The 14,658-nt window shown below is 31.7% G+C and overlaps 1 protein-coding gene across 1 annotated transcript in view; it reads left to right on the top strand.

The window, feature by feature from the left end:
• The window catches only part of LOC139841779 (uncharacterized), a 44,802-nt gene extending 33,371 nt beyond the window's left edge, over window positions 1-11,431 (top strand). The window contains exons 3-5 of the mRNA XM_071831981.1: window positions 10,845-10,895; window positions 10,991-11,094; window positions 11,219-11,431. Coding sequence (XP_071688082.1) covers window positions 10,845-10,895; window positions 10,991-11,094; window positions 11,219-11,431 — 368 coding nt within the window. The remainder of the gene's footprint in view (window positions 1-10,844; window positions 10,896-10,990; window positions 11,095-11,218) is intronic.
• The last annotated feature ends 3,227 nt before the right edge of the window (window positions 11,432-14,658 follow it).

The raw sequence follows: 14,658 nt of genomic DNA, 5'->3' as shown, positions 1-14,658 counted from the left end.
TTATTACAATAATGTTACGTATCATTAATTATGCAATACTTATATTATATAATAACATATTTGAATATTTATTATGTATATATATTATGAATATTACAACATACATTAATTGTATACCGAATTCATATATATATATTTCTCTACGTGTTTAATTTAAATGATTAAATGGTATTATATTAATTCAAATTAATATATATACTTATATTTATATTTACATATATATATATATTTATTCACATATTTATTTGCACACAATTGTTCGTGAATCGTCGAAAATAGTCAAAGGGTAATTGATTACATGAAACAGTTCAAAAATTTTAAGACGTAACATAATGGACTTTGCTTATCGTGTCGGAAACATATAAAGATTACGTTTAAATTTGGTCGAAAATCTCCGGGTCATCACAGTACCTACCCGTTAAAGAAATTTCGTCCCCGAAATTTGATCGAGGTTGTCATGGCTAACAATAAGAATGTTTTCATGACAATTATGAATTGATAGATAGAGTTTTATTACCATAGAGTAATATGGATAAAACCATTCGCTTATGTGAAGAGTACGGGTGAAGCTATCATAAAATAGTGGAATGAGGAAAATAAGTTTCGTCATAACTTTTGATGTAGTCATGGTTGAATTCCTGAATTCAAGGGATTTAAAGAAAATCTTCGAAATCTAAAAGATTTGATTCTTCGACGAGTAAGGAAATTAAGATCTCAATAATCAAATACGGTGATCTGCTTCTATTACTCTGTCTGATATTTCCATTATAAATCAAACTGTTCGGTTATTCTCACCATTCCTATACTTTATTTCTTAGTTCATACATCCAAAAGATTGTGAAAAAGCTTAATCTCGTTCTAATCCTTGATATTTTCCTAATTATCATTTCTGTCATCCTTCTTTTCAATCTCCCACCAGAAAAATCTGTTTACTTCTACTATTACCTTGGGGTGATACTATTCTTAATTCTACCGTGTCTTTGTATTGCTATTCATATTAATATACACGGTTTGTAATTTCGGTGTTGTCATTGGGCTTTATATTTTCCCTTATATATCGGAGTTTCATGCTCTAGTCTTCTCTTCCCGACTTTTAAGTCAAGCGAGTAATGGTCCAGAATTCTTAGGTATGTAATTTCGGATGAACATAAAAAATGTTCTAAGAGAGAGATTGTAATAGCACGATCTTGATTGGTTAAGTCACCAGATTTTAGGAGAAAAGATAGGACTATCAGGAATTTATGTTCTTGATATGTTTATATATTAGATAGAATGTAAGAACCGTGTAACATGACACATGATGACTTTATAATCTGTGAATCATCACATTCCATTAGAAACTCAGCATGACTTACTGTAATATAATCACGTTGATCAAGTGTCATTATATTATACTAACTCATGCATCAATTTCCAACACTACTTCAAAATCATTCATAATTCAAATTCAAATTTTTCAGAATTTTAGAAACTAAATCAGTTTCTTTTATGATATAACACAGATAGAGCAGAGAGATAATTAATATCGGACAAGATTATTTATGAAAATATCCTTAGAAATATCGATGATATTTATGATGATATTTTGGAATTTCCAAGTTCGAAGGTTGATGAAGAAAAATTTTTCGCAAGATTTTAACATGACTTCGGAGCAAGATATTCTCTAAAGATCTCAACGAATCCAGAATTACCTGGATTCTTTGAATATAGGGTATGGTCCTTGTATTTATCCTTGGTCTCCTTCAGAGTTAGCTCAATCCGTTTTTCAGTACCAAATTTTCTATCGAGCGTTCCCAACATTCCATTCTTTATTATCAAACTTTTGGTCGTTTAGACCATCTACAATTTTGTTGTTTCCTCTGCATTTAATGCTACCATATATGAATCATCGATCATCAATCCGAGGTGGTTTTAAGAGAATTGTGTTTTTAGATGATTAAACGCAAATGGTAATATGGTGGTATATAAAAAGTTCCCTGGTAACGATGACGAATACTTATATTGCAAGGTTATAATAAGGATAATCTGAATGAAAATTCGAAGTTGACCTGCTGGAGCTGTGACATAATTGGCTAATTTGAAAAAGAAACTGCAAAGTTAATTTCGGTAATAACAACGCCAAAGGAGCTAGCACAAATACGTGTTAAACGTTTACTCAGGTTTCGAGTGTTTTTAGGTGCATAGCTATATGCATCACTCTTTTCTCCCGTAGATGAAGTGCGGTTGGTTCATCCTCTCGATTGAGGTGTTTTCATGAATCATGAAAGGTTTGAACGCAGATTGTAATCGTCAAGATACAATTGAGGTTTAAGATGAAATCAAGTGGCAAACTTGAAAAAATGTTTAGTTTCATATGTTATAATCAATATTTTAATTCTTTTAATTGTCCAATGTTATTAGTCCACAGTCGATAGTCCACAGTTAACAGTCCAATAATTCATATATAGTTTAATATATAATATTCAAATTAATTAATACGTGTCGTGACCCGTGTATATATCTCAGACTCGATCACAACTCAAAGTATATATATTATTGTAGAATCAACCTTAACCCTGTATAGCTAACTCCAGCATTACTGTATATAGAGTGTCTATGGTTATTCCAAATAATATATATAGATGCGTCGATATGATATGTCAAAACCTTGTATACGTGTCCTGATATTTAAATGCGTAAATAACAGTATTTAAATGACGATAAATAAAGTGCTTAAAATAAATAACAGAAATTAAATGACGATAAATAAAATTAGGAGAATATAAATTGCGATAAATAAACTGCGATAAATAAGTTGCGATAATAAAATGTAATAAGGAATTAACAGTTAGCTAGGAACAGTTAGCTAGGATTTTGTTAGCGTGGATTCTTAACAAAATGTTCTCATGGTTAATTTGTTTGTTTCTAACAAATTTTATTTTTGTCCAATGTTTTCTTCATTATGCCACTTGTTGGATTCTGATAGATCAAAATCCAAATATGAAATTGAATGAAAAGAGTTATTCTGCGGTGAATGGATACGTATATCGGTGGTTGTAAATAGGATAGTGAATGACTGTTGAATCAGCTTCGAATAATGTACAGTGTAATTTATTAATGTGAAATCTAATTATTCCTCGGGTATTACCTACCCGTTAAAATATTTTCACCATTAACAGTTTGTACAAAAGAATTTTTAATTACAGTCTTTATGAAAAATATATATACATATATATTTTCTTCAGATGTAATCATGGATTTAATGAGTCAATATGATATTAAACTCATTTGATTTACCGTTAGAACAAGAATATATAATCTCTAAAACATTAGAGATTACATAATTGCCATGTCTAATGAATATAATTGATGTAGAACGATAAGTAGTATGATGATTATAATCGAGGTACAGAATGAGATGTTGAGGTATGGATTGTTGATGGTACTGGTGCTGTTACTGATGGTACTGTTGGTTCCAGTGTTGCTGAAGCTGGTAAATTTTGCACCATGTTTTCCAAATTGATTACTCGAGCATGAAGCTTGTTGACTTCTTCCATTACTCCAGGATGATTGTCGGTCGGAACGAGCAGATGAATAAGGTTTAGAATTTGTGAAATTATATAATCATGGCGAGATATTCAGGAAATGAGGTGAAAATGGTGTTTCGGACTGGTTTGCCGGTAAGTGCATCAGGTTTTTCGCCAAGAGGTGATTTCGGTTGATGGAAAGGATCACCTTCTTTTTGTATCCATTGATTAAGTCAAATACGAACCCATCAGATGAATTGATGATGGTTGATTGGTTGATTCATTCTGGTAACACTGCCTCCGGAGCTTAGGTGAACATCCATGTCGGAATAGCTATCGAAATCTGAGGGACTCGAACTGGTTGAAGGATTCATCTCGTACAATCAGATGAAGGATTTTCGATAAGAAATAGATTATAGGATGTAGATTAGTACCCTGCAATACATAACTTACATATGCATATATAATACTAAAATCCCATAAGTTACGGAGGACTCTACAGAAGCTGTCAGGTAATGGTAACAATAACAGATACGCTAAGATATGAATTTATCTATACATTGTCTATGCAATAGAGGTAGTAAGACGTGTCTAGACCTTAAGGATGATAAGCAAATAATTTTCGACACTAAATGATATGCAAAACTTTTGACATGCAGACACGGTCGAAGTCCAGACCCACTAATGCATCTAAACAACTATCAGTTAGACACACTAATGCAAGACCTGGTTCGCTAAGACCACCACTCTGATACCAACTGAAAGGACCCGTCCTAATCCATCTGGACGAATACATTACATTTGGTTACATCGCGAGGTACTTGACCTCTATATGATACATTTTACAAACATTGCATTCGTTTTTGAAAGATAAACTTTCATTACATTGAAAGTTGACAGCATGCATAACATTTCATAATATATCCAATTATAATTGATTTAATAATAATCTTGATGAACTCAACGACTCGAATGTAACGTATTTTGAAATATGTCATGAATGACTCCAAGTAGTATCTCTAAAATGAGCAAATGCACAGCGAAAGATTTCTTTAATACCTGAGAATAAACATGCTTTCAAGTGTCAACCAAAAGGTTGGTGAGTTCATTAGTTTATCATAATCAATCATTTCCATAATTTTAATATACCACAAGATTTCATTTAATCAATAATCATACACTCGTAAGTGTTTAAAATTCATTCATATGGATTGAACACCTGGTAACCGACATTAACAAAATGCATCTAGAATATCCCCAAACATATAAACATCGAAGTACTAAAGCAATTCAAATTCTCTGACTGGGGCGTGTCAAAGCCCATAGATCTATCTTTAGGATTCGCGTCAATTGGTGGCAATTATAATAAACACCAATTCTTAGGCTACCAAGTTCAACAAGGGCGATATCCGGTATAACAATTCAACCATAGAATGTAGTTTCGATTACTTGTGTCTATTTCGTAAAACATTTATAAAAGTGCATGTATTCTCAGTCCCAAAAATATATATTGCAAAAGCATTTAAAAAGAGCGCAAATGAAACTCACAATACTGTATTTTGTAGTAAAACTACATATGTCGACATTGAACAATGCAGGGTTGGCCTTGGATTCACTAACCTATATCATTTGTATATCTATTAAAACATATAATGGAAGTCTCATAATTTCGTTTATTAATTATATAATATATATGTGTTTGTAGTTATATAAATTCTATACTAAATTTTATTTAATACATATACTTTATTTATATGTATTATATTTTAAATTATATGTTATTTATCTATTTTGTATATAAACATATGAAATAATTAATATTTATTTATTTAATTATATTAATATATATATATATATATATATATATATATATATATATAATTATATGTTTAGTATTATATTTAAAAACCTATAGTTCGTTATATGTAAGTATTTATATAAATAATGTTCATGATAATAATACTAACCTAAATGAAATTTTAATAAGTATAAAATACTAAAATAACATAAAAACAAATGTTAAGTTTTTTTTGATAGAAAGATAGTTTTAATAAAAGTTTTAGTAATGATCATATTAATAATAATAATGATAATATTAATAATAATACTTATGTTAATAATAATAATAATAATAATAATAATAATAATAATAATAATAATAATAATTATATTTATAACTTGATACTAATACTAATATTAATGATAGTGATAATAGTTTGTGTTATTTTTGTAATAATAATAATAATCATATTCATATTCATAATAATAATAATAATATTATTATTAATACTTTATGATACTACTATAATGATAATAAAAGTCATATTGTTAATTTTAGCATAACAATAATTAATAGTGATCATAATATCAATAATAATACTAATAATGTTTATGATACCTATAATTATGATGATAATAATAAAAATTATAATACTAGTAATAATTATAATACTAAATAGTAATAATAACTAATGATAATAACAATAATAAACATACTAATAACAATAATAGAAATAAGATAAGAGTGTATACCCCTTTTAAAAGATTTTTGTAAAAAGAAAGGCACTAGACCGGGCTCGAACCCGAGACCTCACGCTCACCAACACAACATTCAACCATCTGATCTGTCTTCTTTTTCTGTTAATGTGTGAACTTAATATCTATATAACCAATAACTTTGTGATCTCCTTCTTCTTAGAACTTCAATCGATCAGAACCCAGAATGAACATAACTTACTGAGTTGGTTTTTGATTTCATAACTAAACAGAACCAACTTGTTTGTGATTGATTTGTATTAACAGGAGAAAAGAAAAAAAAATGAATAAAAGAAAGAAAAAAAACTGCTTCTTCTTCATCTTATTCAAACGATCGATTAAAATTTTTTTTACTCATAACAGCGTATATTAATTTGGTTTAAGACTTTTTAACACAATGTTATCAAGCTATATAGCTCTTTGCATTATTTGAAAACGTAAAAAAAATATAAAAAAATAACTGCTGCTTCTGCAGCCGCTGAAGAACACAAAAAAATAAAATTGTGATTTTGATTTTTCGAACTCTATGCCCAAATGTTATAACACGAATTATGTTTTAAAACACTCCTAGAAACTTTTAAAATCATCAATCGAACCATAATTTCAACAGGTATCACGAATTTGATCCAAGAACACTCGTTTGACTTTTTGAGTTTAAAACTTTGACTCGAAAATTCGAAGTCAATATGATAAATTAACGATTGAAAACTTGCAGATAGATTAAACTAAAGATTCCTAATAGAATAGCATTTATAGATTTTGCTAAATGATTCGAAATTGAATTAAGAGAAAAAAAAATGAAGCGTACAAAGAAAGAGAGAAAAAAAATACTAACCGTGTTCTTCAATTCAATTTGAATTTCCTTTTATCCGATTTATAGTGATACTAATCATTATATAAATGTTGTAAATAATAGAGATCGATTGATCTGTAGTGGTGTAAAGCTCAACATAAGAACACAAGCAGAACAGGAAGCCAGGAAAAATAAGTGAAAACAGATAGTGATAGGAATATTTCACGTAAAAATCTGTTTTTATATATAAAACTGTATTCGTAATTCTTATCTATATATATCAGTATTTAAGTATTAATATTTATATATGTATAAATGTATTTCGTAAATGTATATGTATATGTATATGTATCTGTAAATATATATAAGTGTATTAATAATAATATTAATACTAATAATAATTATATAAATAATAATACAATTAATAATAATGATAATAGAAATAATAATGATATTAATAAGAATAATAATACTAATAATTATAATTATAATAATGTTTATAATGATATTATTAATTATAATATTAATAAATTGTATTATTTCTATAATATTAATAGTAAGGATAATATATAACAATAATAATGATTCTTAATGATAATGGATAATAATAATACTATTAATATCAAGTTACATGTTTCCATTTTTATATCTATCTAAAATATATAATATATTATAATAATACTAATACTACAAATAATAATATTAATATCAATATTAATAATAATAATGAGAGTAATAATAATAGTTATATTTTAACTTGTAATTAAGTTTATTACAATAATGTTACATATCATTAATTATGCAATACTTATATTATATAATAACATATTTGAATATTTATTATGTATATATAATATGAATATTACAACATACATTAATTGTATACCGAATTCATATATATATTTCTCTACGTGTTTAATTTAAATGATTAAATGGTATTATATTAATTAAAATTAATATATATACTTATATTTATATTTACATATATATATTTATTCACATATTTATTTGCATATAATTGTTCGTGAATCGTCGGGAATAGTCAAAGGGTAATTGATTACATGAAACAGTTCAAAAATTTTAAGACGTAACATAACGGACTTTGCTTATCGTGTCGGAAACATATAAAGATTAAGTTTAAATTTGGTCGAAAATCTCCGGGTCGTCACAGTACCTACCCGTTAAAGAAATTTCGTCCCCGAAATTTGATCGAGGTTGTCATGGCTAACAATAAGAATGTTTTCATGACAATTATGAATTGATAGATAGAGTTTTATTACCATAGAGTAATATGGATAAAACCATTTGCTTATGTGAAGAGTACGGGTGAAGCTATCATAAAATAGTAGAATGAGGAAAATAAGTTTCGTCATAACTTTTGACGTAGTCATGGTTGAATTCCAGAATTCAAGGGATTTAAAGAAAATCTTCGAAATCTAAAAGATTTGAGTCTTCGGTGAGTAAGGAAATTAAGATCTCTATAATCATATATGGTGATCTGCCTCGATTACTCTGTCTGATTTTTCCATTATAAATTAAACTCTTCCATTCCATTATTCTCACCATTCCTATACTTTCTTTCTTAGTTCATACATTCAAAAGATTGTGAAAAAGCTTAATCCAGTTCTAATCCTTGATATTTTCCTAATTATCATTTCTGTCATCCTTCTTTTCAATCTCCCACCAGAAAAATCTGTTTACTTCTACTATTACCTTGGGGTGATACTATTCTTAATTCTACCGTGTCTTTGTATTGCTATTCATATTAATATACACGGTTTGTAATTTCAGTGTTGTCATTGGGCTATATATTATCCCTTATATATCGGAGTTTCATGCTCTTGTCTTCTCTTCCCGACTTTTAAGTCAAGCGAGTAATGGTCCAGAATTCTTAGGTATGTAATTTCGGATGAACATAGCAAATGTTCTAAGAGAGAGATTGTAATAGCACGATCTTGATTGGTTAAGTCACCAGATTTCAGGAGAAAAGATAGGACTATAAGGAATTTATGTTCTTGATACGTTTATATATTAGATAGAATGTAAGAGTCGTGTAACATGACACATGATGACTTTATAATCTGTGAATCATCACGTTCCATTAGAAACTCAGCATGACTTACTGTAATATAATCATGTTGATCAAGTATCATTATATTATACTAACTCATGCATCAATTTCCAACACTACTTCAAAATCATTCATAATTCAAATTCGAATTTTTCAGAATTTTAGAAACTAAAACAGTTTCTTTTATAATATAACACAGATAGAGCAGAGAGATAATTAATATCGGGCAAGATTATTTATGAAAATATCCTTAGAAATATCGATGATATTTATGATGATATTTTGGAATTTTTGCTTTGCACGATGCATTAGCTACCGTTGGTGAGATTGTTTTGCATTAGCTACCCCCGGTGAGAAATTTTTGCATTGCACGATGCATTAGCTACCGTTGGTGAGATTGTATTGTATTTTCCTCGGTGAGAAATTTTTGCATTGCACGATGCATTAGCTTCCGTTGGTGAGATTGTATTGTATTTCCCTCGGTGAGAAATTTTTGCATTGCACGATGCATTAGCTACCATTGGTGAGATTGTATTGTATTTCCCTCTGTGAGAAATTTTTGCATTGCACGATGCATTAGCTACCGTTGGTGAGATTGTATTGTATTTCCCTCGGTGAGAAATTTTTGCATTGCACGATGCATTAGCTACCGTTGGCGTGATTGTATTGTATTTCCCTCGGTGAGAAATTTTTGCATTGCACGATGCATTAGCTACCGTTGGTGAGATTGTTTTGCATTTTTCGGTGTTCTTCATATGAATGATTTTTACAGCAGTGAGCAGACCTGCACAGATTGTTTTCAAAATATGAGTATCTTGTGGTCTATTATATTATTGAAAATGATTGATTATGAAAAACTAATGAACTCACCAACCTTTTGGTTGGCACTTTTAGAATATGTTTATTCTCAGGTATTAAAGAAATCGTTCGCTGTGCATTTGCGCATTTTAAAGATATTACTTGGAGTCATTCATGACATATTTCAAAAGACGTTGCATTCGAGTCATTGAGTTCAACAAGATTATTATTAAGTCATTGATAGTTAATATAATATGAAATGGTATGCATGCCTGTTAACTTTCGATGTAATGTAAGTTTGACTTTTAAAAACGAATGCAATGTTTGTAAAATGTATCATTTAGAGGTCAAATACCTCGCAATGTAATCATATGTTATTGTATTCGTCCTTATGAATTAGGACGGGTCGTCTCACCTATTACAATCTTTAGTGTTCGCCTCCGGGTACTTAATTTCCCGCTTGGAGGTGAGAAGGCCTTGAAGGCTCTAGTGAGAGAAAGTGTATTGTAGTGAGAGAATGAGGAGAGGTGTGTTGAAATTAGATGACAAAAAGCCTTTAAATAGACTTAGAATTTCCCTGCAAATGGCTGGCAGACCGTTTGCAGGGGCCGTTTGCCAGACCATGCCGTTTGCAGGGGCCATTTAACCTGGCCGTTTGGCAAGCCATTTGGCTTGCCTGGTCAGCTGATTTTACTGGATCGTAACTTGATTTCTTGTCTTGCACCATTTTTGCTCTAGAATCTTCGTTTTAGCTCCGTTTCTCTTGATTCTTTTTACATCATCTTCGTAATTACTTTATCTACAAATTTAAGTGAAAAACAATTATTTTTCTGACAAAGTTTTGAACTTTAAGCTTTTGGGACTCAATAACGGGGGGTAAAAACATGACTTTTTAGCCGATATCAGCCGGTCAGAAAAGGTTTACAAAATTCCTGGAAAGACACTTTCTATTTCGTCAGCAACAAGTTCATTCCTCATGAATTTGCAAATATCCTCCAATGGCATACTGGTTCGAACACCTCTTTAAACAGACCCCCTCCCATGAATCAGGCTGAATAGGATTTGTTCAACCAGTGCTCCGACCAAAAGCTCAAATTATGCGTTTATCTCAATTAAGTTTTGAATCTCACTGGAATTTTAGCCTTTTGGCCATTTGCTATTATTAGCCCAGTCATCCTTTTTAGGGGAAAAGGTATAATTTTTATTGCTTAAATCATTTGAAATAAATGATTTACTGTAATGCATGCTAACCTATTTGTGTCATTTTTGCGGAGATGAATGTTTGAGGGATTCTTGTTGAGGATGATTTCAAGGGTTACACGATCAAAAAAGAAGCTGTCGATCAAGATGTCTGTGTAAATGCTTCTGAAGCTCTGCAAGGTGGTGTGGAGGTGGATGAAGCTTCTTTCAGGTGCTGATCATCCGTGCGCCTTAATACTCTGATTAAGAAAAACAAGACCGCGCGCTCGTCTGAAGGTATAATATTACTATTGCACTTTGTTTTAATCACTAAAGTTTACCTTTACACGTCTTGTGCGCCTGATTATGATTTCCATGTTGCCAGTTGTTCAATTTGACGAAGATGTAGATCCCTCTGCTGCTGCTACTCCCTCTGTTACCTCTGCGCACCCTGTTATTCCTGCGCCCCCATCTGTTATTGCACAACCTGTAACTCCAACTCCTCTTGTTGTCATCGCTCCATTACTGCTAACCCCTTCTACTGGCTGAGTTGAAACCGGGCGCAAAACACGAGCTCCAATACTGAACATCAACCTTTATGTTGATATTCATATGGACAACTTAGCTTTGATGCTAAATGCCTTGAGGCGCACCACACATGAGCAAAATTTGTATATGCAAGGGTGCGCTCCTGCTGGTATCAGGCAGGATTTAGAAAAGATGACTCCAGAGCAGAAGTTATATTTTGATACGCAGCTATCATTCTTGACTTGGGCCAGGGACTGCGACATGTTGAATACTGAGTGCACGCATCGAACCAGTCTTCACATGACCGAACAATTGTAGATAAGGGTGCAACTTTTGGAGACCTAGCTGAAAGTGTCCAATGAAGCGCTGAAAACAGTTGAAGCCACTCTTGAAATGTTAAAGAAAGAGAAAGTCGATTTGTTATCTTCACAAGTTGATTATGAGGAGGAGAACATGGTACTTAGGGAGGAGCTCACTGTTGCCAACTCCAATCTTGACTTGCTTACTTTTGAGAAGAATGATCTCACTGCACAGGTTAACTGCTACAGCAGGCCGTGATGCCATGAGAAAGAATTATACCGATCTCAGGACTGCGATTCCAACGATTACAACCCATGTTCTTGGTGCTTTTATCGTTACTGAGCTTTACACTTATGCTCTCTAAGGAGCCAAAGCACTAGAAAGGGTGAGATTTTGGGATTTGATCTCGAAAAATATTGAAGTTCCCCCATCAGTTCCTCAAATCATTACTGACCAACTTGAAGATGACGCTTTCAAAAAAGTAGTTGAGTCTAGCAAGGCACTGGAAAGTAGTCAAGTCTAGCAAGGTGCTGGAGAACATCGCCATTCAATCCCTTATCGATGCAACCTCTAATCCTGCAATTTCTGTGCAGGATCTCATTGGAATGAAGCTTTAGATGTGCGAGCTGTTGCTCGCGGTGTGGGATCATGGGATGCGCTTGGTGAGGCATCGTGTGAGGTTTTTTTGCTTGAAGCGTGGGGATCCTGGGTGCGCCATGAGCAGGCTTCTTTAGATGCTTTTGGCCCCTTGTGCTCACTACTCCAGGGGGTGCACTCATTATTAGTGCGCTTGGTGAGGTACTTTTAACGGTAAGGGTAAGCTCCCCACCTTTTAGTATTTTTTATGTTTACATGGGGAAATCCGCCTGATCAATGCGTGCGAGTGTTCGAATGATTGTTACCATTAGTGTAGGGCTCCGTTCCCGATTAGCCACCCCTTTATTTTCTTGTTCGTAGTTTAAGTTTCTTTTATTGTAATGGCCTGTGTGCCAATGAATATTTGTGCTATGTGTACTTATTTTTTAATCGTACAATCTCGTCAATATTATGCATTATATCTTTGGTTTATGCAATTAGTTTATAAGTAAAGTAACTCAATATCTTTACTTATTGTATTGTTCGCGTCAATAGGCGTTTTAAGTTCTCAAAACTTAAATTATTATTTGCATACAAGCTAATGTATACTCGTTTATACTCCAAATTTAATAATGCTAACTGACGCCAAACTATTGTGCACATAGTCAACGCTTTTCATTGCATTACCAAGTAAAATATTTAGAGTCTTCCATATGAACCAACACTTAGGTTAGTAGGCAAGCAACCCCAATGTTTTTTGTTTATAGTCATGACTTGCAGTCTTCTAGTCTGCGAGAGTGTGTTGGTCTAGACAAACCAATGTCTGTTACCCACCCTAAAATCTAGCCTTGTAACCAAACAGGCTTCTGCCACGCGGGAGCTAGAGATCATCCCTTAAGGAGGCAGGATGCACGTAATTGCTATCATATTGTGCGTCAAAATGTAACCAAACACATCTATTCAAAAAATTAAATTTTTTAATTGCAAAATAAATTAAATTCATAAGTCATATTCAAATGACTACTTATTGCAACCATAAAAGAAATACGAATTATCTTACAAGTAAATAAAGCGATATTATAAGTAAAGTAAAAACTGCAAATGCTTAAAAGAGCGGAGTGATCAATTCCAAGTGCTACAGCCTGACAATTATATGTAACACTGTAATATATACTAATAATACATGCATTGATTTTTGTCGTTTTAATTATTCATGTTATTTTGTATGGGTTAAATAATTTATTTAATATTTTATTCATGTATATCGTGTTGTTTTACGGAGCAACCAAAGTTCGATTCTCGGCACCATATAATTTTTTCTCCACTTAGTTTAATGCTACGTGATGGTCTTCAGACTGATTAGCCCACCCTTTAATTTCTCAGACCACTTAATATGCCATTACTTTCCTATATTTCTTTTAAAAAAAATTTTAGATTATATATTCTTAAATATTGTTCGTTTTCATTTGATAGAAGGTTTGTATTAATTCTCGATATATGAAGTATATTTAGCACTAACAATTTTCACCACGATGTGCAAGTCATCTCTACTTCTGAAAAATATTTAAATTATAGATCAAAATTATTTCTCTCAGCAACGCGTGCAAGCCCCACCACTCATTACTATAACATGTAGTGTAAGTTTTTATTTATTTATATAAAGAGAATAGAAAGAAAAAAACATTGATTTATCCTCATGTGCCAGACATGAGACCAATTTTAATAGAATAGTTGATGATCGTCAGTGTCTCGGATTGTCCATGCATGATTTACAAATCACGAGGGCCGTTCTAGTAAGAAAGAAAATTTAGAGACTGAACTAAAAATTTGAACAACCCACATGGACCGTTCGCATAATTATGTCAAAGACACATGATGAGTCCACCAGTACAAAAAAGGTCGATGATTAAACCAAAATCGTGATTGATGAGATAGATTTTGGATTTGAGTGCTCGATTAGTGGAAAAGAGTGGATCGAATGTTTTATCTCCAATAACTATGCCAACCCTGATTTGGAATATGGATTCCAAGGGCGTAAAACAATCGATGAAATTAACCTTATTCGATTTAGGTCAAATAAGTTTATATCTAAGAATGAAGATTAACTCCGATATCGATCAGAATCTCAATCGGAGTTGTATTTTCAGCTGGAGAATGTTACAGTAAGGAATTTGGGTAGAGTAACATTAATGCATCCAGTATTTTGTGATGAATGATCTTTTGTATGTATTTATAGGTGTTATGATGGAATGATGACGTGGCATATGTCCCTTTCATGGTTATAACAAACTTCACTAATTTCGAGGGTTAACGTGGCACCTGTCCCTTTCATTGGAATAAGGAACAGATCCTAACAAACTTTCCTAGATTCG

The sequence above is a fragment of the Rutidosis leptorrhynchoides genome, chromosome 4, assembly GCF_046630445.1.
Source record: "Rutidosis leptorrhynchoides isolate AG116_Rl617_1_P2 chromosome 4, CSIRO_AGI_Rlap_v1, whole genome shotgun sequence".
NCBI lineage: Eukaryota > Viridiplantae > Streptophyta > Magnoliopsida > Asterales > Asteraceae > Rutidosis > Rutidosis leptorrhynchoides.
This window is presented reverse-complemented; position numbering and strand designations above follow the sequence as displayed.